The sequence below is a fragment of the Protopterus annectens genome, chromosome 1.part1 (assembly GCF_019279795.1).
Source record: "Protopterus annectens isolate FY-2018-M chromosome 1.part1, PAN1.0, whole genome shotgun sequence".
In the NCBI taxonomy this organism is placed as follows: Eukaryota; Metazoa; Chordata; order Ceratodontiformes; family Protopteridae; genus Protopterus; species Protopterus annectens.
This window is the reverse complement of record NC_056726.1, coordinates 753780499-753807346: the sequence shown is the minus strand read 5'-3', so window position 1 is coordinate 753807346 and position 26848 is coordinate 753780499. Positions and strand designations below refer to the sequence as shown.

Genomic DNA, 26848 nt, shown 5'->3' with positions numbered 1-26848 from the left:
GGCTCATAAACTGTCCACCAGGAAAATCTATAATAGCAAGTGGAAACGATTTTCTATCTGGGCTAACAGCCAGGGTCTCAACCCTTTTACTGTTCCAATTCCTACAGTCTTGGATTTTTTTGTCCATGATATTTCAACAAGGGGCCAGTGCATCAACGGTGAAAGTACAGTTGGCAGCAATATCCCATTTTCCTTAGATCCTTAGCGTCTACAAAATTGTGTAAGACATTCCTGCGTGGCGTTTTTCTTCTCAAGCCACCTGTGAAATCCGTGACTCCCCCTTGAGACTTAACCTTTGTTCTGCAAGCCTTAACGAAACCTCCTTTTGAACCTGCAGCTTCTGTACCTCTTAAATTTCTGTCCTGGAAAACAGCATTCTTGGTAGCCATAACTTCTGCTAAAAGGGTTTCAGAACTCCAAGCTTTGTGTATGAAACCTCCCTACCTTATTTTTCACAATGACAGAGTGTCTCTCAGGACTAACCCATCTTTTTTACCAAAAGTGGAATCTGTGGCAAATATCAATCAGACTATCAATCTGCCAGTGTTTTTCAAGAATTTTCAAAATAAGGGAGAATACATGTTGCATACACTAGATGTACATAGACAGTTGCATTTTTACCTGCACAGGACCAAAGACGTTCGTAAGGCTGATCAACTGTTCATGTCCTTTGCTCCTCCATCCATGGGGAACCTATCTCCAAAGTGGCACTGGCTAATTGCATTTGTCAATGTATTTCTCAGGCTTACAAGGCATCGGGCAAAGCAACTCCATTAAAAATTTGTGCACATTCCACACGGTCCATCGCAACTTCTGCAGCCTTCTGGTCCAGGATGCTGTTGAACGACATATGTTCAGCAGCCACCTGGTCTTCTGCTCATACGTTTATTTCTCATTATAAGCTGGACATGATATCTAGAAGCAGGGCGTCTTTTGGCTCCACGGTGCTTCGGAATATTCTTCCATAGGCCACCCAGGTTTTTTGTTTAGGTAGCTGGGGACTCTGTCCCACAGGTTGCAGAGCAAATGAAGTAGCTACTTCAGATTTAGAAGTTATGTACTCACCATAACGTTCCCTCTGAGTAGGTACTTCATTTGTCTGCAACCATCCCCCCCTGCCATCCCCCTAACCTGTATCGGGTTTCTAGGATCATTTCTGATTCTTTGAGAATAACTGAACCTGTTTATTGTACAGGTTTATCAGGTGATACAGCAAAACCAATCTGAGGTAATGTGGTGGTGACAGGGGATTATGGGTAGAGAGGAGGAGCTAGGAGCTCGGATCTTGAAGCTTGGAAAGCTGCCGGTCGGATCCGAGACCCACAGGTTGCAGACAAATGAAGTACCTACTCAGATGGAACGTTATGGTGAGTACATAACTTCTAATTTTGTGATGACTTAGTAAAAGTTTGAGGCAAAATCAGGGACATTTTGCAAAATCAGAGACACTAGGAGGTATGAAGTACAGATTAAATATTATCTTTGTTTTTTAGAAAGAAATAATTAAAGGCAATCATTTTATAGAAGATTTCCTTTGTTCTTAGCTCTGGAGAATGACTGAAAGCCAAATGTTTGGTTTTATTACATATACCATTCATATATTTATGATAGGAAAATCGTGTAGTGGTAACTGTAGGTTCCATACACAAAGGGCATAAGCAGGTGGTATGTATGAGTTCATTGATTTATACATTTGGTGAACAAGCTCAGCTCAGTGAAATCACTCCCCTTTAACTATTTAAATTTATTGGCCATCCCACTGTATTCCATAGTACAAATAATAATACAAAAGCGCCCACCCCTTTCACTCTATCTTGCTCTTTTAGAAATAGTGGCTGTCCACTAAAACTTTGTAGACAGATAAAACTTAAGTTACCCACTTCATATCTAACTGCTTAGTGCACGCTGCAATGTTTAGGATAAACCATTTTTTTTTCATCTTACCTTTAAGCATCTATTGCAAGACCACCAGTTACTGGAGAGCCAACATTCTGCCTCTCAGTAGTCATCTTGGGATTAGTGCTTCTGTTTTCTCCTGGTGAGAGAAGGCGTACAGTGACATTATTACCTAGAGACTGATGATCACCAGAAAGCCTAATAACTACTTTATAAGTGACAGCTTGGAATCTGTGCTTATATTTTGATCCTGGTGATAGTAGGAGCAGAGTGCATTGATTCCTGACTCTTTCTGGTTGGAGAGTGAGTTTCTGTGCTTAACATACCTGATTGGTCTGGTTGCTATTCAAGGCATCTGCTAGAAAAAGACTGCAAGTCTCGCATTGTCTGGGACAAGACTGGATCAACAAACAGGCTGTGGCCTGCTTTTCTTCTTGGGATTGGTTGGTCCTAACATTTTGCTTTTGGTGAGAGAAGCAACAGAGTATTGTATCCCAAAAAAGTGAAGCTGTGGTGAGACCAGCATTAGTGGTAGTCAGGCATTAGCCATTCATGCAACTCCCCTCTTTTCATGATTTTTGACCAGCTAATTCTTTGTTTTTAGTAACTACTGCTTGACTTCTTTCTAACTTCAGAATATCTGCCTAAATTCTTCATCCTTAATTTTTCAGGGTCTCATTATTAGTTTCCCCTCAAGTATTTGGCAGTGCTCTGTACAGATTCACCTTCAGTGACATTTTTCCTGTAAAAGCACAATTGAAATTTCTAATATCTAGTTGCACACAGGACATCTAGTTTGCAGTGACAAGCACTGTCCACATAGTTGCAAACCTGATACTTTTGACTGTGACTGATATTCTCAATCCAACAGTCTAATCAATAAAAAAGGGTCTGTTGCCATGGATATGAACTTTCCTACTGTCTCCGTTACTGGTTTGGTGGATATGGGCATCCTGAGGCAATGTAGAAATTGCCTCATGTTTACTGACAACCAGTTAATTCTCAAACAAACTGATACGATATGTGAGAGATGTATTTACACAAAGTCACTGGAGGCAAAGCTCTCACATAAAAGTACTCCTAATGTCAATAAGTTTGTCAGTAGTACACATGCTGCACCCATCACACACAAGTCAAAGCAGACATATAGACCCAGATATACTGAGGCACTTACATGTAACCTTCCTAAATCACAAAAATCTCCTAGACAAAGTACACATAAGAAATACCCTCAGCAGCTCCAAACACACTTTCTTTCAAAACAACACCCACATCAACACATAGAGCTACATCTCATGGAGCCTCTACCTCTAAGCCCATAAGGCAAGTCACCACACAGTCCAACATTCTAGTCATTGGAGATTCCATTGTGAGACACACTGATGTCCCTTTCACCAGGCTGAATAAGGAGAATGGCATGGTCAGTTGCTTATCAGGGGCTAGGATCCACCAAATTATGCATGCACTTAGGTCATTGGATCACAATTACCAATATGACTCAGTCATAGTCCATGTGGGAGTAAATGACCAGAGACATATCTCCCTAGACTATATGAAGAGAGACATCATAGAGCTCTCGGAATATGTGTTCAGGCTGGTATGAGCCTAGCATTGAGCAGTATTTTACCTTCTCCAAGGATTATTCCACAATGCAAACAAAAGATGATTGGCTTTAATAATTGGCTTAGTTTCTGGTGTAATTTTAAGGGGTTGCAATACTTGTCAGTATGGAAGGAGAGGGTCAACAGACCACGCTGCTTTGCCAGGGATGGTTTGCACCTCCCCCACTAGGTTTTCGAATAGTAGCTAAAACATCGTCTTCCCCCATAGTGCCTCTTTTAGGTAATGCCAAACGGAAAGTACTTCCGATGTAGCAAATCAAAACCAAGAAAATCTAAAGTGCATTTGGACCTGCTGAGGGTATTTCTTATGTGTACTTTGTCTAGGATATCTTTGTGGTTTAGGAAGGTTACACATAAAGCTCAATGCTAGGAGCCTAAACAAAACACTCCACTCCCTAGAAACTCTCTTTACCCTAGAGAATGCTGATGTCTGTGCGGTCTCTGAGACATGGTTTAAAGCCATGGCAACACACCAGCAGTGCAGGGTTATAATCCCTTCCACACATTTAGACCAGCTACTCCACAGGCAGGGACTAAAGGTGGAGGTGTCTCTATTTACATCAAAAATAAATATACTTCAAGGCTGGTCAAACAGGACAATGCACTTGAGCTGTTCCATGTTCAAATCACCATAGGTAAAATCCAGTACCACTTCCTTGCAAGCTATAGGTCCCCCTCTATGACCCAGAAAACCCATACCACATATTTAAACTTATTAGAATCACTAACCATCCAACTCAATACCATATTCATGGGTGACTTTAACTACTCCACTATTAACTGGGAATCCTATACAACATCAAACGTACATGCGCAGAGATTCCTGGATTTTGTAAAAGCAAATTCCCTGGACAAGATAGTCAGCACACCAACCAGGGGTACAACCATACTGGATCTAGTCCTCACTAATATGGGAGAGTGCTGCACACCCCCTACTGTAATGCCTTCCCTGGTAAGGTCAGACCACAAAATGGTCTCCTTTGAAGTAAAAATAAAACCTAGACCCCCAGCTAAACTGGGAGTATTCAGGAACTATTCTAAGGCTAACCTCCTGCTATTGAGTGATAACCTGGCAAAATTTCAAGCCCCTATAAACCCTGTGAATGCTTCTGTCTGTGCAGAACTGTTCACAGAAACCCTGTACAAAATGTTAATAGCTGCATAGAGGCAGCCGTACCCACCAGGAAGAAGTACAGAACTAACTCAAAAAACAAGCCACCCTGGTGGAATCACAAAATCAATCGGATGTAAAACAGGAGGAAGAAAATCATGGCAAAAATTAGGAGGTGCACCACCCAGCAGGATAAAAGCACTCGCTTTAAACTAAACAAACAACTTGGAGGACAAATAAAGTCTACCAAAGCCAAAACTGAAGTAAGTTTGGCCTCCCAGGCCAAGGACAAACACAAAGCATTATTTAGCCATGTCCGCAACCTCAAAGGCAATACACAATTGTGTGCAGAGCGCATTGTAAATGGAGCCACTTATACTGAGCCAGAAGATATAACAAACCTCCTGACTGATAAATTCATTCTTCTACTTTACTCCTCTGTCCTCCTCAACCTTCTCTGGGGAGATATAATCAAATATAACTCCACCTAGTATCACTAGGTAACAGGTCCTTAATGCTGTCTCTGAGACCAAGAACACTGCATCAATGGGCCTAGACAATATTCCAGGATGCCTTCTAAATAGCATGAAACATGACTTATCAGGGCCTCTGGAATTACTATTTACTTCGTGCCTCATGAATGGAGAAAGGCAACAGTCATCCCTCTGCACAAAGGTGGGCCATCTACAGACCCTGGAAACTACAGACCCATAAGTCTCACTAGTCTTATATGTAAAGCCATGCAAATAATTATCATGGAGATGATCAACAGAGATGTAGTAAACCTCCAGACACTCGACCCAACCCATTTTGGTTTCATCAAGGGCAGATCATGCCTACACAACCTGGTGGACTTCTTTGAGAAGGTCACCAAAGCAATGGATGAGGGCAAAATCATTCACACTGCCTACCTTGACCTGGCCAAGGGATTTGACACAGTATTCCACTCTGGTATGGTTAACAAATTCGAAAGGTTAGGTACGAACCCATATGTCACCCGGTGGATAGCTAACCGATTCACAGACAGGACCCAGGAAATTAGAGTTGGGGAGCCCACCTCTACAAAGAGGCCAGTCACAAGTGGAGCCCCACTCCTTTTTGGCATTTATTTCTTAGAAGTAAAGGCCAATGTTAGTGGTCTCTGGCTGACTAAATTTGCAGATGGTTGCAAATTAGGAGCTGTCATTGAATCTCACACTGACACAAATGTTCTCCAGGAGGGGATGACACAGACAAACAACTGGTGTCAGAGTCATGGACTAAAACTAAATGCCAAGAAGTCCGTAATAGTATTCTTTGGGAAGTCATCCATCCCTGGTAACTATCATATTAACAACACACCCCTTAGTTGACCGAGTAGTCAGAGACTTAGGGACACACATAGATAGTAATATAGCTTTTGATCATCACATGTCTACAGTGGTGAGGAAATTATTCTATTCATTCTATTCATTGTGAAAGGAAAATATTGCAGAACTTGGATTTTTTTTCAGCATTTATATATTTTTTACTATATGTATGATTGCTCTCTGTGTTTTTAACATTGAAATGCAGTTTTACTGCAAATGAAGTTATTTGAATGTACTATGACGTTTTTATTCTCTCTGACAAGAAAATATAGTTTAAATTGCTGTTAAATTTTATTTTATGGCATTTTAATATGGTTGAAGTGTGGAGCCAATGTTTAACACTGGTTTGGCATAATGTTCTGGGAGGGTGGCCAAATGGTTAAGGTGTTTGCCTTACAAACACAAGGTGCAGGGTTTGGGTCTCACAAGGGATAATTGGCTAGGCTTAAAAATGGCTTGCAAGGGCAGTTAGCCTAGTACTAATCTATGAACCTATGTTTGCTTCTGTGTTTGGACTTTGTGTACTGGAAAACTGCCAGTTGTAAAAGAATTCTAAAAACATTTCAAACTGCCTTTTTTTTTAAATAGTAGGTTAGTTTGACAGAGTTTAGTTATGTGGGGACATACTTATTACCAGAAACGTTAAGTGCATATTGTGATTCATTATCCAGTACTGTCAAATTTATTAATGTGATAGTGTTCAATCTCGCCGTTTGTTCTTACACATGGGTTCGGAGCCGATCCTCGGCTCCGTGCTGGCCTCTTGCAAGCTCTGCATCGAGAAGAAGCTCGAGACAATCTAATACCCACAATCCCCCTCTGCCTTTACCTCAGATCTAGTTTGCCGCTGCTGCGTTCGCATCGTTGGGAGCTAGCTCGAGCGTCTAAAGCTAAGATATAACTTATTGTTATATTTTATTAGATTTTCTAATTCTATTTGATGTTTCAGTATTATACTGTATGATTGTGTTGTTGACTGGTTGAATTCTTGGTACCGTTAAGTTGTTTTATTGGTTAGAATTTTTCGGGGCCTACAACCCTTGTTAAATTTGATAGGATTTGACTTTTCACCGGATTTGACAATTTTTTATCGGATTTGACAAATTTTTCACGGATTTGACTGCATTACTGGACTTGTCTTTTACTTCTATAATGTCTGATAAGGTAAAGTCGGGTTTTAAGCGTTGTCAGTGTGGCCAGAAAATGTCAGTGACTGACAACCATAGTTCCTGCGTCTACTGCCTTGGCCCTCTCCACTTGCAAGAGGACTGTTCCACCTGTCACTCGTTTAGTGGGAGGGTCATGACAGATAGGCGCAGGAAACTAATGGACAGAGGTTTATTGAAACCCTCTTTTCAGGAGGCTCTGGATGCTTCTGACCAGGCATCAAAGTCCTCTAAGGAATCGAAGACGTCGGAGCCCAAGTCATCGGCTCCGAGCTCTTCAACAAAGATTAGATCACCGGTTCCACAGACTTCGGGGCCGAGTGTTCAACTGGTATCGGTTCCTGAGCCTCGAGTCTTGGAACCGGTGATGGAGCTCCCTCCTTCGACCTTATTGAGGTCGGCTCCGTCTTCGGTTCCTTCGACCCGTTCTTCCTCCAAACTCTCGGATATCGATGTGGATCGCGTGGTGCAGAAGTTGTTGGAGCATTCGGCCCTGTCCAAACTTATTTCGGTTTCCACCCAGTTGGTGTCGAAACTTGAAGGCCTCCCGGTGTCTCCATCCATTCCTCCTCCGAGACCAGTTCAGTCTTTGGAGCCGGAAGAGGCTGATCTACTGATTGTGGAACCCTCGGGTCCAGAACCGTCCTTTTCTCGGTCTGTTCCTCTCACCTCGACTCCGTCGGACCCGATACCGGAGTCTCGGAGCCGACGGTCTGTCCTTGGTTCCGGGGCCGAGAGTCGAACCGACATTTCGGTTCCGACTCTCCCCCTCGGTGCCTCGGCGCGGATCGATTCGGCTCCGTCCTCGGGGTCGATGCCTTCGGTGCCTGTGTCGGGGATTCTTCCCATTTCCTCGGAACCGGGAGATTCTTCGATGCGGGACCCGGGGGCGTTCGACCTGATGAGGAAGGTGTTGTCTACCCAGACAACCACATCAGTGGAAGCAACCTCTCCTCCCCATAAAGGGCCGTTATCCTCCTCTGCACCCACGGCCACATCCAAGCGTCGGGCACCAGTGTCTCAGCCACCCCTGGGGGTGCCCCCTCTTCCTCCGAGGCTTCTTCGGATGCTCCCCACGAAGAAGTCCCTAGGAAAAGATTGTGTAAGAGGAGACACTTGGATTCTCCACAAGAATCCTTAACATCTGATACTGACTTAGATGAGTCAGAGGGGTCCCCTAAGTCACCTTCGGAAGATGTCTCTTTTTCGGACATATTGGAGATCCTGAAACAGAGAGGTGACTGGCAGTCCCTTCCCCCTTCTGAGGATGAGTCAGTTCTGCTGAAGGCATTTGGTGCTCGCCCTTCTTCCTCCTGGGTCACTCCGCCCTTCGACGAACTAATGGAACTAATTGCTCGAAGGGCGTGGGAGGCTCCTGACACAGTGGAACCAGTCCCAAGGAAACCTAATAAATACATCACGGCACCTCAGGACAAGTCCTACCTAACAAAAGGAGTTCCAGTGGACGCTATGGTGGTGGCAGCAGCCACGAAAAAGGAGATGTCGGAGTCTTCTTCATCTATCCATCCTCCTAATAAAGATTCTAGGACGATGGATAGATACGGGAAGAGCATTTTCAGTTCAGCGGCTTTTTCCATGCGATCCCTGAACTATTTGACCCATTTTACACGTCTACAGAGGGATCTAGTCAAAGAGTTGGGAGATACCCTCCAGGGTACTACAGATGCAGCTGTCTCAGAGAAAGTGACAGCGCAACTTAATACCCTTACATCGATTGTTAACTCGTCCATGAGGCTGATTTCCCACGCGGCGAAGGTTCGAGTAGGGCAGCAGCTTCAGCGATTGCTCTTCGCAGACAATCCTGGATGCGCTTATGTTCCTTTGCGGAAGCCTTCAAGTCTTCCTTTACTAACGCCCCATTTGACGGTGCCACTCTTTTTGGCCCCAAAGTAAAGGAGACCCTTACCCGGTGTGAACAGGAGGGAAAGACTCTGTCTGCTGTCGGAGTCCGTTTTTCCACCCCAACCAGACCGTACCCCAAAGGGCAACGTGGTGGGAAAATGTGGTTTCGAAAACCCCAAGGATCTTTCCCAGGCACACAGGGAGATGCCCCCTCTAGAGGCAGAGGAGGGGGTAGAGGTGGAAGACGCCGCCCTGGCGGCAGAGGGGGTCCGCAACATCAAGGTGACAGGGAGACTCTCCCTGGTAAACCTTTCCAGCACTCCTGAGAGGAGGCCCGACTGTCCTGCTCTGGAGGCAGTCGGGGGTCGCTTAGCTTTATACCCTCAGGCCTGGCAAAATTTAACTACAGACAAGTGGGTAAAAAGCGTGGTTACCAGAGGTTACAACATACCCTTTCTATCTCATCCCATCCCAAAGAAAAGACTCCCAGATGTACCGCCCATCTCGAGAGCCAGCAGCCATAGAAATTTCAAAGCTGCTAGAAAAAGAGTCATCCAACCAGTCCCAGCGGACCAGCAAGGATTCGGGACTTACTCAAGGTTCTTTTAGTTCCAAAGAAAACAGGGGACTGGAGGCCCATTCTGGACCTAAGCTACCTCAATACCTTCGTCAGGAAAGAAAAGTTCGAATGGTCACGCTTCAATCGATCCTTCCATTCTTACAGAAGGACGACTGGATGTGCTCAATAGATCTAGAGGATGCATACTACCACATCAAAATGGCCAGGGCATCCAGAGATCATCTGCGCTTCCGGCTGGGGGCCAGTCACTTTCAATTTCGAGTCCTGCCCTTTGGTCTGACCTCAGCCCCCAGGGTCTTCACCAAATGCATGGCAGTGGTAGCGTCTCACTTGAGACGCCAAGGATTCCAGGTGTTTCCGTATCTGGACGACTGGCTCCTTTCTGCCACCACCCAGCGTCAACTATTACAGGCCAGAGACTTTGCTCTTCAACTGTGTGTTCACCTAGGGATTTCCGTAAACTTCGGAAAATCCTTACTTCAGCCATCACAAAATATCTTGTTCATAGGAGCAGAATTAAACACACGTCAGTTGATTCTAAGGCTTCCCCCAGAAAGGATATTATCACTTCAGACTCATATACGTCTTCTACTCTTGTCAAGGAAATCTCCTGCAAAACTGGTACTGAAGGTGTTGGGCCTCATGTCAGCCTCCCTTATTGCAATACCCTTGGGAAGGCTGCACATGAGAGTCCTACAATGGCTACTGTTTGCACAATGGTCGTTTCAACAACTACCTCTAACACACGAGATTCTTATAACAAAGACATGCAAAACAGATCTAAACTGGTGGCTTCAAACGTGCAACCTTTCCAAGGGGAGACCGTTTATACTACCCACGCCCACAGTTACGGTGACCACGGACGCTTCCCTGATAGGGTGGGGGGGCATCTTTCAGGGACAGACAGTCCAAGGCGAATGGACCAATTTGGAGTACAATCTGCACATCAATGTTCTAGAGTTGAGGGCAGTGTTTCTAGCGTTGCAACACTTTGCTCCCCTTCTTCCTCTGGGAACTATTGCAGTTCAGACGGACAACATGTCTGTAGTCTGGTACATAAACAAGCAAGGGGGAACCAAATCCTATCAGCTATGCAGAGAGGCCATGAGAATCTGGCAGTGGGCGGAGTCCACGGGTCGCTTTCTAATAGCAACGCATATCCCGGGGTCATCCAACGTCATAGCCGACAGGCTCAGCAGAGCAATTCTGTTACCGCACGAGTGGTCCCTAAAACAGTCAGTAGCGAAAAGGATTTTTTCGCAAGTGGGGCCAGCCTTCCTGCGATCTGTTTGCGTCTCCAATGAACGCCAAATGCAGGAGCTACTTTGCCCTATTACCCTCCAGGGAAGTCCCCAGGGACGCACTGGTTCACGATTGGCCCCCGGGACTCCTGTACGCATTTCCTCCATTTCCTCTGATACCAAAGTTTCTCCAGAAAGCCAGAAACCTACACAGGACAATAATCCTCATTGCCCCATTCTGGTCTCGTCAAATTTGGTTTCCTTCCTGAAGATACACTGCATTCGGGGACCCTGGATTCTGGACCCAGAGCCAGACCTATTGACTCACTCGTCAGGGGTTCCCCATCCCGCGCTCCTGTCCCTCCATCTAGCAGCTTGGCTGCTCCAATTCCCAACTTAGCCAGGTCTGATCTTTTGTCACCAGCAGTCCAGGATATATTGGTGGCTTCTCATAAAGCTTCAACTACTAAAACATATTCTAGTAAATGGAAGCGATTTGTATTCTGGGCGAATACACACCAAGTGGATCCTTTTATAGCTCCTTTGAATAAGATATTAGAGTTTTTAACGGACTTATTCCATCAGGATGCTTCTCCTGCTACACTAAGAGTTCAATTGGCTGCCATTTCAAATTTCCATGTGGAAGAATGTGGAGCTCCTGTTATGGCTCACAGACTTTGTAAAGCCTTTTTAAAAGGGGTTTTTCATATTAGACCACCGGTCAGATCTCCTACGTCACCTTGGAGTCTAAACCTGTTGTTATCTAAATTAATGTTGCCCCCCTTTGAACCTGCCTCTTCTTGCCCATTAAAATATTTGTCCTGGAAGACTCTCTTTTTGGTAGCCATTACTTCCGCTAGGCGAGTATCTGAACTTCAGGCTCTCTCCATCAAGCACCCTTATTTGATCTTCCACTCTGACAGAGTTTCTCTTCGAACCAATTCATCCTTCCTCCCTAAAGTGTGTTCTATTAACAATATTAATCAGTCCATTGAATTACCCACTTTCTAGGTCAGTGTCTACATCTTTGGCTCATGCAGCCCGCCTACCACTGGACGCTATTTGTGCGGCTGCTACTTGGTCTAAGCCACATACATTCATTTCTCATTATAAGGTAGACAAGGCTTCTAGGGACAGGGCAACCTTTGGTTCCACTGTGCTCAAGAACGTCCTTCCGTGAGTTCCTCAGGAACAAGGAGCTAGGGACGCTACCCATGTGTAAGAACAAATGGCGAGATTGAACACTATCACATATAGAAGTTATGTCCTTACCATAACGTTCCATGTGGAGTGTTCATCTCGCCTTTGTTCTTACAGTCCCACCCTCTCGCCCTTAAGAAGAACGTTCTTTTGATGCCTGGCCAGGAGCATTCTGCTGCTGCTGCAAATATTGTGTACATGGTTGGCATATATGTTTATATATGTCTATTTCTCTTATATATATAGTTATGTATAGATTCTTTCTGTGCATATGTGATGTAAGCATGAATGTGCTCTCTCTGTAGATTGGTTTGCTTGCAAACTAGATCTGAGGTAAAGTCAGAGGGGGATTGTGGGTATTAGATTGTCTCGAGCTTCTTCTCGATGCAGAGCTTGCAAGAGGCCGGCACAGAGCCGAGGATCGGCTCCGAACCCATGTGTAAGAACAAAGGCGAGATGAACACTCCACATGGAACGTTATGGTAAGGACATAACTTCTATTTCTGGCTGGTGTCCTCTCCCTGACCTGAAGAATCCTAACTCTGGTACGCCCCATTCAATCCAGTTGCACCTAAAAAGAAAAGAGAAATAAAACATATCTCAGCCTACAGTTAGTGATTCTGTCAGGACCAATGCTCAGCCCATAGAACATTTACCTTTTGCCCTGTCTTCTTCTAGTCTAACTTTGCCAGACACTCTGAAATGGGATTTATACACATCCTCCAAGTCTATTCTAGTATCTGGTGCAGGTATGGGAGAACCAAACCATTTAGGTGCAGGAGTAGGCTGGAGTAAAGGACTCCTTGCCAGACAAAAGCTATGGGAACAGAACATTATATCTAGTAGTGAAGATCACAAGAAAAAGAAACTGAAGCTTCATTGTACAGATGATAATCAGATTATAGCAGTTTGTTGTAAGGCTGATGTGATTTCCTTGGCTAAGAATGTTCTGCAGACAGTTAATTCTGGTGGTTGTGTTCCCATCCATGACTGTAGTGCTAGTTTGACTACAGACCTTTTGGTTGTTTCAGAGATTGATGAGGAATCTGATGAGGACAATGGTGATTTCCCACTTGACACTGAGTCTAGACACTGTGATTCTTCAGAAGGTGAACCTGAGCTTAAATCCTAATAAGTGTCCACTTTTTCCCAGATAATTGCTATTTTAGTGATGTTTTTGTTGGGAGCTGTTGGGAACTACCCCAGAGCTAGGCAGGGTATAGGAGCTTGTACAGGACCAGATTACCCATTCTGTAGCTGTCTTCCCTCTCATACAAGCCTTGGAAGGTGTTTATAAAGCTGTCTGGGGGACACCAGAATCTATTCCAGCAGTCCCTAAAAAAGGGTCTGGAAGATTCTTGTTTGACTGCTGACCCAGCTGTGGTCTCCCCAGCTACATGATCAAATAAAAAGTCCTTGGCTTCATCTAATCCAACAGACATTGATAAAGAGGGAAATGGTTAGATCGTCTGGGCAAAAAGATGTCTCTTTCTAGTAATATAGCCTTTAGAATGTTAAATTATCAAGGCTATATATGGAAAATTACTTTACAATATGTGTACAGTTTGGATGTTTTTACTGTGTCCTTACCTGCACAGCAGTAGTTTTATATGAATGAAATTATTTGTAATTTGACTCAGGATCTGATGCTGTCTTTTCCATCCATTCCTCAACAGATGGGTTTCAGATCCTAACTTGGATCCCGGCTGGTTTCGGCCACTTCATAACTTTGGATCTGGTGCTGAGGTTCATCCCCCTACCCATAATCCCCATCTGCAGAACGCACTAACTCAAATCAAGGTTGATGGTTTTTATCTGCTGGATGAATCTTTGCTGCTCGGCTGTAGTGGTTGTTTTTTTTCTAAGGATTTGTCTTATCTTATTCCCTTCAGATAAGTGCCTTCTCAATTTCTATTTCTTTCCCTCCCCCTGTAGTTTCTCATAACTTTTGCTAGATAAAAACACTTCTGTTAATGTATTTTTCTTAGTATAGTTTAGTATAATATTAGTATACCTTTAGGTTAGGGTTAGCATGGTAGTTTTTCTCTGACTGTTATAGTTGTTGTTGATATACATATATTTTTTCTTCTCTCTAGAAGACTTACGGCTTTGTCCTTTGAGTCATTATGGCTGACAAGCTGGCTGGCTTCAAAAAGTGTGTGTGTCATGTACACATAAATTCCCTAATTCTGACTCGCATGACAAAGTATCCTGTTCTATTTGTGAGGCTTTTGGCCAAAGGGCTCTTGTTGAAAGATGAAACAAATTAATATGTAAGGTCTTCAACCTTCCTCTGGAGAAAAAAAAAATAATCTGCTTTGGGGAAGCCAGTGTACTCACCATCTTCTTCCCCTGCTTCATCTTCTAAAATAACAGGACAAACACAGAACATCTGACAAGGACACTCAGAAATCTTCTAAGAAGGACAAACCAAAATCTACTAGGAAACTTTCTCTGGAGCTGATTACCTTGTTGGCTCGGGTACTGAAGCTCACTCAGCAAACCTTCAGGGCCAACAGTGTTTTTGGATCCGACAATTATTGGATTCTTTACTCCTACGTTTTCTTCAGAGCTGGCTGCTCCCAGACTGAGGTCTCCAATTCTACAAGATAGACCTTCATACTCATCCAGGCCCATCTCTTCAACCTCATCCTTTAGGTCAGTGAGATCCTCTTGGAGTCTAACTGAAGAAGATGTGGACAGGATGATGAGCACTTTCTTTGGACCCAGATCCAGTTGGGGGTACACCTGGTTCTGACTACTGTCTTATCCGGTAGAGCCAGTTCCCCCATCATTCCATGTATTCTTCTCCAATCTGTCCTCTTGAATTGGAGCCCCCTGGATCTTACTCTTGACCAAGGTAGATATGCATGGAAGCAGAGACTACATATTTCATAGAGTCCAGTGAATTCTTTGACTAAGTCAGCCCCAGCCTTGTCGGAGCTGTCAGAGTTCCCGAGCTGTAACATCAGCACCAATTCTGACAAGTTGGGATTGGATCTGAGGTCTTTAGATCCTTTCCTCTCCTTAGGAGTCTCAGCACTAGGTAGCTCGGCTCCAGCGACGGCCTCAGACCTGAGGCAAATGGTTTCCGGTACTGAAACACCTCCAAGGGTTTCAGCTCCGAAGGCCATGCTTCCTGGATCCATTTTGGGCTCTCTGTTTGAGACTTTTGAAAGAGTACTCTCCCAACCTAGAGTAAGGTCTTCCATCTTGGAGCTGGATCTAACCTACCCAATAGGATCTCCCAGGGTCTGCAATATTCTTTCCTAGTCATGTAGGGATAGCCAGTTCTTGAGAGCCCTGAGCTTGGTCTCCCTAGAAAGACCTTGTACATTTCTGAGTCCTCCTTTGTGTAACCCACAGAGGAGGTTCACAAGTAAACACAAGTATAAGAGGAAACACTTGAATTCTCCACAGGAATCCCCTTCCACTGACACTGATTTGATGAAGGAAAATATCCCCCCCTTGAGGATGTCTCATTCAGAGAAATTCTCAAAGTCTTTTGACAGAAAGGGTAGAAAGGTGGTTAGTCTTCCCAAACTCCTTCTCTGTGAAATTAGTCTTTCTCAATTTTCGGCTGTGGCCCATCTACTTCTTGAATGGTCCCTCCTGCTGATGAGATGATTGATTTGATCTCATCCGAGGCATGGAAGGAACCTAACACACTTCAACCTATCCCCAAGAAGCCTGATAAGTTATTAGTTGATCCAAAGGACTGGGCACACTGGACAAAGAGCCTGGCAAGTAGATTCCATGATTGTGTCAGCAGCCACCAAGAAGGAGCATGTTGAAGGAGGATCCTGTGTCCATCCAGCAAAAAGAGACTCACATGCTTTGGACAGATTTGGGAAGCGGGTCTACGCCTCAACTTTTTTCTTGAGAGCTCTTAATTATCTGGCACATGTGACTTGATTTCAGAGAGATTTGGTGAAAGAGATATCAAATTATCTCTCAGGACCTTGACTGTGGATCAAAAAAGACTATTCATTCTCAACTGGCTATATACCTCTCAACTGTCCAGATTTTCACAGAATATACAGATTTTTTCCTCAAAAGTTTGATCTGTTTCTCAAAAAATGTGTGGTTTTCTGGCAAATCACTGGAATGATCTGAGGAATGAAATCACTAAACAATGACATACATTTGAGATTCAGACTTCATATGCTTTAGAAAATGCATTTTAACACAAACCCTGTTATTCTAGCTAATTTTTAAGTTTGTAAAAGCAATATTTAAAATCTGTCCCTATTTTTGGGCTTTTGTCCCCCCATTATGTCAGGCTTTGTCCAGATTTCTTGAGCTAGGAGTTGAGAGGTATGACTGGCTACCTTACAATCTTTATGCAATGCCTCTATGTGCTTTATCTGTAATGCTACAGCGAGTGCATCTAGGGCAACTGGGATGGGCATTTCCATCAGAAGACATGCTTGAATATAGTTATGTTACTTTGTGGAGCACTTTAAGGAATCCTTCATGAATATCTCTTATGATGAATCAACCTTGTTTGGTCCAAAAAAGAGGGAAACTATTGCTAGGAGTGAAAAGGATGGCACATTTCTATCTACTATAGGGATCAAATTCTTGACCCCTCAGAGGACCTTGTCCAGAAACCAGAAGTCAGGGAAGAGAATATGGTTTGAAAAATCTCAGGGATTTTCACCTGACTGTCTTCGAAAACAAGCTCTCCATAGCAGAGGGGAAAACTCACATAATGGACATCATCCAAGAGTCAGAGGTGGTCACAGAATCAAGACTTCAGAGATCCATTCTCTGAGAAGCCTTTCCTGGGTTCCTGAAGGGTTGCCCGAATATTGATCTCTGGAGGCAGTCGGGGGGGGGGGGGTTGGCACTAATCTCTACATCCACTGACCTGTGTATGACATCCATCATTCAAGATAAGTAGGTGTTGAGAATATTTTCCAGAGGCTAACTTATTCCTTTTCATTCCTGTCAATTACAGTCCAGAAAAATTCATGATGTTACTCCCTCACAAAAAAAAAAAAAAAAAAAATCAGTCCTCTAAAAGGTCTCACCAGACCAGAAAGGATCTGGAATTTACTCAAGGTTATTTTTAATGCCAAAGAAAACTGGGGACTTAAGGCCACATTTGGACCTAAGTCACCTAAGTAGGTTTGTGAAACAGGCAAAACTCTGTGTGGTCATGATTCAATCAATTCTTCAGCTGTTGGAGAAAAACAACTGGATGTGCTCAACAGATCTCCAGGATGCGTACTACCACATAAAATGGATAGGTGATCCAGGAGATATTTCCGCTTCCGGCTGGAAAACAGTCTCTTCCAGTTCAAAGTTCTGCCCTTTGGAATCACTACAGCCCTGAGTTGTTTACCAAATGCATGGCAGCTTGACTATGACTGCAGAGGTTTCAAGTGTGCCCCTACTTGGATGATTCCCTCTTCACCACACCTTCCAGGGATCTACTCAGGCAAGCCAAGGACTTCTTGCTCCACCTGTGTGATGACTTAGTCAGTCTGTAAAAATGCAAACTGCAACCAGATCAATCTCTGGAATTCATTGGAACACTTTTAGACACAAGATCTCTGATAGCAAGACTCCCTCAAATGCTGATCTCATCCCTCCACCAACAAGCTCATCAAGTCTTGTCCTAGCAAAAGCCAGCTACCAAATTGATTTTTTTTGTCTTTTATGGTCCATGGCTGCCTCTATTAGTCAGGTTCCATATGTGAATTCTTCAGTGGACCCTGGTGGTTCGGTGGTCATTCAGACAACTTCTGATGCCCCATCTGGTCATCTTGGCAAACATTTGCAGAGATCACATACAGTGGGTGGATAAATTCTCCATGTCTTCAGCAGGGGCACCCTTATATTCTCTTCTCCTACAGGCAACAGTGACCTCGGATGCCCCTCATTTGGGGTTGAAGGACATTATCCGAGAACATGATCTCAAACAGAAGCCAATCAATCTTCATATCAAGATTTAGGTGATGAGATCAGTCCTCCTAGCATTGCAGGCCTATCACAACTGTCTCATTTTGGGTGTGATCTCTTTCCAAATAGACAACAAGACTGTGGTTTGGTACATCAACAAAGATGGAGGAAACAGATCTTCGCCTTTGTTTCAAGAGTCCATGAGAGTGTGGCAATGGGGGATATCTTCTCGACACTTTCTTATAGCAATGCATATCCTGGGGAAGTTCAACATTCTTGCAGACAGGTTGGGCAGATCCATTCTACTCCCTCACAAGTAGTCCATCCATTGATAACAGAGGAGATTTTCAGCCATTGGTGCCAACCTTGTTGTGATCTTGTTGCGTCTCCCCTAAACACCAGGTATGGCAAGTTCTTTGGTCTAATTCCCCATGAGCGGGAGTCACCACAGGACGTTCTAACAACCCTTCCAGATGAGACTCCTTTATGTCTTTCCTCCAACATAGTTGATTCCAAATTTCCTACAGAAAGCACTGGCTTTGAAGGTCAGGGTCATCCTCATAACCCCTTATTAGCCTTGACAAGTGTGGTTTCCCTTCTTCTGGCCTTATCTAGTTCACCCTCTTTGAGTGCTGGGCTTGGACCCAAACTTTTGTCTCACCTGTCAGGGTCGCCTCACCCAAACATTCAGATCCTCAGATTAACAGCATGGCTTCTCCAATTCCAGTGATGGTTCAACAGTCCAGGTTTGTCCCTTCTGCTGTCCACACTTCGCAAAGATCTTCCACCAGGAAACTATATAAGAGCAAATAGAAAAGGTTTTCTGTTTGGGCTACAGAGAAAAACAATGACTCCTTCTTTTTTTTTTTTTTTAGCACCTGTCATTGTAATTCTAGATTTTCTAGCATACCTTTTTCAATGTGGGACCAGCTATTCCACTATCAAGGTTCAATTGGTCCCAATCTCTTCTCTGGATATCGGGAAAAACATACACCCATAGCTTCTCCCTGCATTTGCATGGGTTTGCTCCAGGTACTCCTGTTTCCTCCCACATTCCAAAGACGTGTTCTGGAGCATTTCTCCCCGGGCCTCTGCTGAAAATAGGCTCTGTCTTAGTCTGACTTTCCCAGTCAACAAATGTTAAATAAAATAATTAATTAAATTAATTAATTAATTCTTCACCCTCTGCTTAGAGATCCAGTTTTTCTATGCAACATTACAATTGTTTTACAGTTTCTGACGGTCTCTCCCTTTGAACTCGCTGCCAAAGGTGGTATAAAATTTCTGTTGTAGGAGACTTTATTTTTGGTGGCTAATACCTGTGCCAGGAGAATTTTTGAATTACATGCCTTTTCCTCAAAAACTCTCTATCTAGTTTTTCAGAAATACAGCATGTTCTTAAGAACCAAGTCATCTTTTCTCCTTAAGGTGGCTTCCAAATCGTCCATTAATCAGTTCATAAATTTGCCCGTTTTCTTCCTAAATTTCTCAAACATAGGTGAATATACCATACACTTGTTGATGTTCACTGCCAGTTGAGTTTTTATTTGCATCAGACAAAAATCTTTCAGATGTCAGCTATTTTTTTACTTTTTTTAAAGCCAAATTGGGAAAAGCAGTATCTAAGGTCACACTATGTCATTGGCTGGCTCAGTGCATTTATTTTGTTTACTTAGAGGAGGGGTCATCACTCCCTTCAACCCCTTAAGGCTCATTCTGTCAGATCTGTGATGACAGACTGTTTCTTTAGTATCTCAATTGATGATATATGTGCTGCAGCTACCTGGTTAAAAGTCCATACCTTCATCTCACATTATAAATTGGATATCCAATCCAGATAACAGAGCTTCATTTGTTTCATCTTGGGCCTTCAGAATATAAAAGTCAATGGGGACTCTATTCCATCTGTTGAGGTTGGACGGAAAAGGCATCAGATACAAACGTTACGTACTAACAGTAATGTCATATCTGTGTTGTATTCTGTCCATTCCTCAACTACCTGCCCTCCGTCTCCCTTGTTATCTTTTGTAAGTGATGTTTCTTTATCATGTTCTCATTCTGAAATGGATCTAGCTGACCTTGCCTTGGCTCCTTAAGGTTAAGCCTACCTTTCCATTTCTTTTTATTGTATTGTAGATACTATCCTTTTCCATTTAAACTATAGTACTATGTTTTCATTTTGTGCTCCTAAATATTTTTCAAATGTCTTTTGGGTGGACAAACTCAATCTGATCTAACGCGTTCTACACATGGGGATTATGGGCAGGGGAAGGATAGCACAGGATCTGAAGCTTTGAAGTGGCTGAAGATGAATCCAAGGCCCATCTGTTCATGAATGGATGGTGTATGACAACACAGATCTAATGTTATTGTAAGCACATGACTTTTGATCCAATTTTTTTCTCCGTTTGGTTTCAACCTATGGGTTATTAGATGTGATGCCAGCCAAATCCTCCAGATGTCAACTTGGCAGGCTTGGGCCTTCCCTACCCACAATCTTCTGCTCCTCAACAAACCCCTCAGATCATGTTTGCCACCATTCATGTCAACAGCTCAATCCATGGCTCTAGAAAAATGTATCCTTTTATACTTTTGGGGTAGGCTTGTTGTAGGATTTTTCTATAGTGTTTTCTGCCTTACCATTTTTAGGTAGTGGTGTTTAGGATAGAGTTACAGTAGATGATTAGGTTAGCTAGAATTAGGCTTAGGTTTGCTGCACTAGAGTGAGTGTGTGTGTGTGTGTGTGTGTGTGTGTGTGTGTGTGTGTGTGTGTGTGTGTGTGTGTGTGTGTGTGTGTGTGTGTGTGTATAGCAGGTTTTCCCACCTTTTTGACTTTGTTTCTGTTGTTGGTTCTCTCTCTAGGGTGTTACTTTAGTATTTTCCTTTGTGTAGTGTGTTGGAATGCCTTATCATGGATAAGGGATTTAAAAAAAATGTGTTGCTTGCAGGCAGAAGCTGCCCTCTCAAGATGCACATTTACTGTATGGGGCCTCCCCAATTTGATTCACCCTGCTCCATCTGCAAGGGGTTCAGATCTTGTGCAGTGAGTGAGAGACAGACAAAATTAATCCTTAAGGGCTTTCCTCCAGCTTGTTCTTCTTTTGCTTCTTTGGTGCCAAAAGTCAGCTCCAAGAAACACCACTCTTCCAAGGACTCCATGACCTCCAGAGGGAATTGTAAGAGGTCCTCCGCTGTCTCCACACCTGGTCCCTCTTTATGAGGTATTTGCTTTCCACAAGAAATACAATTGTTAACTTTTACTGACATCAGATTAGAGTAAGAAAAAGGATCCCCAACGGGGTACTTAGCTTAGTTGAAGACTTCAGATCTGATACTTGAAAACGAAAATTTCAGGAGTCAGCCAACCAGCACTTGTGAACTGCTTCTGCTTTGGGTACCGTACGCAAAGAAAGACTGATGTAATAGCATCGGCTGCATGCTTTATACCCCTGACAACCTGATGTCATGGAAGATGAGACAGCATCCGACGTAAGACCCAAGACTTTGATAATCAGGCCGAATGAGGGCTACTGCAAGCAGATAACCTAAATGAGATGACTGCAACAGTGTATACACTCGAACATCTACATTTATGGTAAGTGTACACAACTGTACTTTACATTTCTCACTTCCATGGCCTTTTAGGTAAGCTTCTGCTCACACCTTCTGAACTTCTAATGAACAACAATCTTCCTATCTTGCTGGTGCAGCTACGTGTGTTTTTACATTAATTTACAATTAGTACCTTGTTAACTTGCTAATACATTCTTTCCTAACTGCAGCTCTATGACAATGTTTCTGCAAATAGTCACGTGCCATGTTTTTAAAGGTACACTGCACCTTTTTCAAACTTAGCAAGTCACTATACACTTGTGTGATATACATACACACACACGCACACACACCTATATGTATGTATATATATATATATATATATATATATATATATATATATATATATATATATAAAATCATATATACACACACAGATTTAGATCAACGTCTATATCTATATATATATATATATATATATATATATATATATATGGATCTATATCTATCTATATATATATATAGTTATATATATATATATATATATATATATATATATATATATATATATATATATATATATATATATATATATATATATATATATATATATATATATATATATATAGCTCTATCTTTCTCTCTCTCTCTCTCTATATATATATATATATATATATATATATGTAGCTCTATATATATATATATATATATATATATATATATATATATATATATATAAAGAGAGAGAGTGAATGGCTAGATAGTTGGAGTTGAACTAGAGCTTCTAGAGCTATAAGTATGTTGTCTGCCCACAACAAGCACTAGCACAGAACCTTGCAGAGATTTCTTACTCTCAAAGAACCAGTGCTTCCTGTTTATGGAATCATTGTAAAAGTGACCAGTAGTACCTCTGTTTGCATGAAACCAGCAGTGTTTCTTTTAGGGAAGAGTACCGCTAATTAAAAACTACCTGCAGCCAGTTCAGATTTCTAGTGAGTAAACCCAGCTGTTAAGATGTATTGTTATTGACATTTATTGTAGAAAATGTGCTGATGAATTCTGCAAGGAGATTAAATGTATACTTGCTTTTTGTTTTCTTGTGATACTACCAGCCTTTTCCAGTAGTTGCTCTTTTTCTGTGTGGGTGCAACTGCCAATCATTAGCGGACCGGAGTTCCGCTGTGGCGACCCCTAACCAGGAAAAGCCGAAAGACACAAACAAACAAACCAATGCAGTTTTCTTGCCTTGCAGGTGCTGATACAGAAAGAAGTCTCATTCAGTGCTTTTTTTTATTTCTTCTGATTGAGAGTTCTCTGGTCCCTCAGTTTATGCTGGAGAAAAATGCCTGTAGTAATGGCATACAGTAATGTTCTGTCTGCTCTTTCAGAAAAATGCCGTATAGAAAATATGATTTTATCTTGAAAACAAGTGTTCAGACCAAAGAGTAAGACTATCACACAGACAAACCATTCAGTAAAAAGACCCTGATAAGCTAGAGTCTTCATTATGTAATACTTTAAACTTCCTGTAATGGAGGTCCATGAGATATATGCAAATGGCCCCTTAAAGACATCCCAGTCTTTCATTTACTTGGCTTCTGAAAGCCCATTACTTTTCACTTATTATTTTTTAAGTCTTTACTAGTGCATTCAGGCCAATAATGCCAAACTCCTCTAGCTGTAAATAACCTACGTTTCACAATTTTTCTGCATTTGTTGTACATGCCGTTACACATACATGAGCATTAACCGACCCAGGGAATTGCAAACCCATATGTTTGACTAGTTTTTTTTGCAAGGCCATGGAAAAAATTACTATACCCATGATAAACAAAGACATAGGGAAATCTTCAAACACAGGACTCACCCATCCCAGTTCGGTTTTGTCAAGGGCAGGTCATACCTACTAAATTTGGTGAACTTCTTGGAGAAGATCTCTAGAGCCATTGATGAGGGCAGAATGGTATATACTACCTACCTTGACCACTGGCAAAAGCATTTAACAGAATAACTCACTTGAGTATTATAGAAAAACTCACAAATTTACGCATAAATCCCTATGGTATCCTGTGGATAGCCAAATGTCTCACAGATAGACCTGAAGTTAGGGTGGGTGAAATCCACCTCCACTAACAGCCTGTTACTAGTGGTGTCCCACAGAGCTTGGTACTGGGACCTCTCCTATTTGGAATATACTTCTCTGAAGCCATAACAAATGTAGAGATCTTTGGCTGAGCAAATTTGCTAATGACTACAAGTTGGATACAATCATTGAATCCCCCAAAGATGTAGCTATCCTCTAGGAGTATCTGACACAGACAAATAACTGGTGTCAGAAACATGGCCTAAAACTCAGTGCCAAAAAAAAAAACATAATTATACCCTTTTGGAAGATGACCCCCCACACACACAAATTAAAACAATGATAACAGTCCCTTAAAAGTAGACGCAGTGGTAAGTGACTTTGGAACTCATGTTGACAGTAACCTGAGCTTTGATTACAATATGTTCATAGTAGTGAAAAAGTCCTTCTCCATAGTAAGGACATGGCACCCAGATCTAAGGAGATCAGAGTTCCATTATACTCAGCACTCATTAGACCAATAATCAACTACATTGCACCTTTGGCATGTACCTAACCAGGCATGCACAATAGCTGGAGCAGCCACAGAGGTTCCTCACTAAAAAAATAAAGCATGTAAATGAATATGTTCTCTGCGGACCGCCTCAAAACCCTGTCCCTGTACTCTGTCTACTACAGACTACTACTGAGTGGCCATCTATGCCTAACCTGCAAGACATTCTCCGATCCAGCCCTGATGGATCTGCTACACATTTGTGAAATAAGCAGTACTAGAATTACCTGATCTGAGGATCTAAACCTTGTCTGGTACATAAACAAAACATGTTGGATGGACAGATATATGTCTCAGAGATTGCCTCTTCTCTGGAACAGACTCTGCATTCATGTGAAACAGAGCTCTTCCCTAAGCCTATTCAAATGCAAGTTGGCCCAATGGATGGGAAATTGCAAATTCACCCTGGCTTGTTGCATTTAATGGACAGTGGCAATTTGTAGATGCAGTTAGGCACAGGTATATACAAAATCTTTCTAGCCTGTGGGAATTAGTGACGGGAAAAATTGTGGCATGAATGGTTAGGCTGAAAAGGCTCTAGGACCGTCAGCATAATAACCTCCTATGATCCTATGATTAACAAACAAGCTTCCATATACACTAGGCAGGTAACACTTAAATATTATCATACCCAGTATTTATTTTGCTTATGGCCAGATCATAAATGTTATTATCACAAGAATGGTTTCAGGCTTAATGGAGCTACTAGAGAGATATGGTTAGACTCTGTCTTCATACCTTACTGCAGAAACATCAAGTCATGGATTTGCATGCATCCCCCTGGTACCTATTAGCAGACAGTTCTTTCTGTAATGAACTTAAATTGTGCAGTTTCAAGATCTAATTTTATGATGATTATGTTTTATAACTCTTATTTATGAATTTATATGCTGTATATTTATGCATGTCCTCTGCAGCGTAATAGCAGCTTGACTGGAGTAATGTGAACACATTGTTTTCATTCTTTACTTCTGTTTTCCTTTTAGGAATCCAAAGTACAAAGATATGTTTGCTGTTGGACATGGCTCCTGTAAGTTACATACATAAGTATATTTAGTAGTGCTGAGCATTGTTATAAGAATGCTTTTAGATTGTGATACATTTTGTTGGACAAACATTTAATGCAAAATTTAAAATGCACTTTTGAAGCTTTATGGTTCTATTTCAGGAGAAGAAGTATAAACCCTGTAATATTTATTATAATCTCAGCCTATCTGAAATTAATTTAGCAGTGTCCCATCACTGGGTGTTGTCAGTGCTGGCTTTACCTACGATTGGTGTGGTTTGATCACGAGGGCCCTCTTGATTAAACAAAGCCAACTGTGGGTAAATTCAGCATTACCCACACTCAGGAGACAGTTATTGCTATTATACGATGACATTATTTAAATAATTGCTTACCTTCCTTAAATAATATCTCCATATAATGATGCCGTAGTGTTCCTTTGCATTGTTCTGCATTTGCTAATGTACTGCGTATGCGTATAGGACTTATGTTCCCATGCTTGCACAGTACATTAGTGCTGTTCAAGAGAGACAACGGGAAAAAGATAATCTCTGTTGCTTTTTTTTTTTTCTCTTCCTTCCTGCCAATCTTAATGCAGGAAACATGGACAAAGCCCAACATAATGGGGGATGGGTTTTATTGATCTTATAAACTGAGAAAGTTGGTTAAAGAAGACATTTTGTGTTAGCGTGCATTTTATGAAGGATATGAAGACTAAATGTCAAAAGTCTGTCATTATTAAATGACTTCAATCCCCAGTGGCTTGACAGAAAAATACCTTTTTTTATGAGGAAAAGACCAAAAATATGAGGCAAAAAAATATGGATGATAATGGAAAACACTGGACTGAGTGTAACTCGCGTCTATGAATACGAATTCAAGTTACGTTCAGTCTGGCATTCTCCACTGTTGCCAGTAGCACTTGGACAGGTTTGGAAAATAAGCATATACAAAATGCATTGTCTTGACTGAAATACAAAAGCGATGTAAAACAATTACTCTACTAAGTAGAGTGGCCGTTTTCTCTGAAGCATACCTCTCAACATCATAGTGCAAGAAAATCTGGACAAAACCTAAAATAATGGGGTGACAAAGGCCTCTAAAATAGGGGACAGATTATAAATACTGCTTTTGTCAACTTAGAAAGTTGCTAAAATGACAGAATTTGTGTTGCGTAAATTTTTCTGAAGGATGTGAAGTCTGAAACTCATATGTATGCTATTATTTACTGACTTCAGTTCTCAGTGATTTTCCAGAAAAGAAAAATCACACATTTTATGAGGAACAAGCCAAAAAATATGAGATATGAGGCAAAAAATTCTGAACATTCTGCAAAAAATTCTGGACAGTTGAGAGATATGCTCCAAAGTATGTCATCTTTGTGGGTTTTTTGTTGAGCCACTTAGTTCAGCATAATGCTAAAGCCAACGGATTTACTGAAAAGGGCTGTATGGAACATGTTATGTAAAGTAACATGAGTACCCACTATACTTTGCAGCATTTTTTATTATTAATAATGCTCACTAGTACTAGCATTGGAAATGGTGTGCGAAGTAAGCGAGACATGAAAAGAGATGTGACAGAATTACAGTTTCTTTCTTTTTGACACTTCACAACCTCTAGCTCAAGAAATCTGGACAAAGCCAAAACTTGGGGGGGGGGGGGCAAAGGGCCCCAAAATAGGGACAAATTTTAAATATTCCTCCTCTAAGCCTA

At 42.1% G+C, this 26848-nt stretch overlaps 1 protein-coding gene across 1 annotated transcript in view; it reads left to right on the top strand.

Moving 5' to 3' along the window:
* The window catches only part of DNAI1 (dynein axonemal intermediate chain 1), a 2249827-nt gene that overhangs the window by 1490263 nt on the left and 732716 nt on the right, over positions 1 to 26848 (top strand). The window contains exon 12 of the mRNA XM_044077834.1: positions 25113 to 25156. Coding sequence (XP_043933769.1) covers positions 25113 to 25156 — 44 coding nt within the window. The remainder of the gene's footprint in view (positions 1 to 25112; positions 25157 to 26848) is intronic.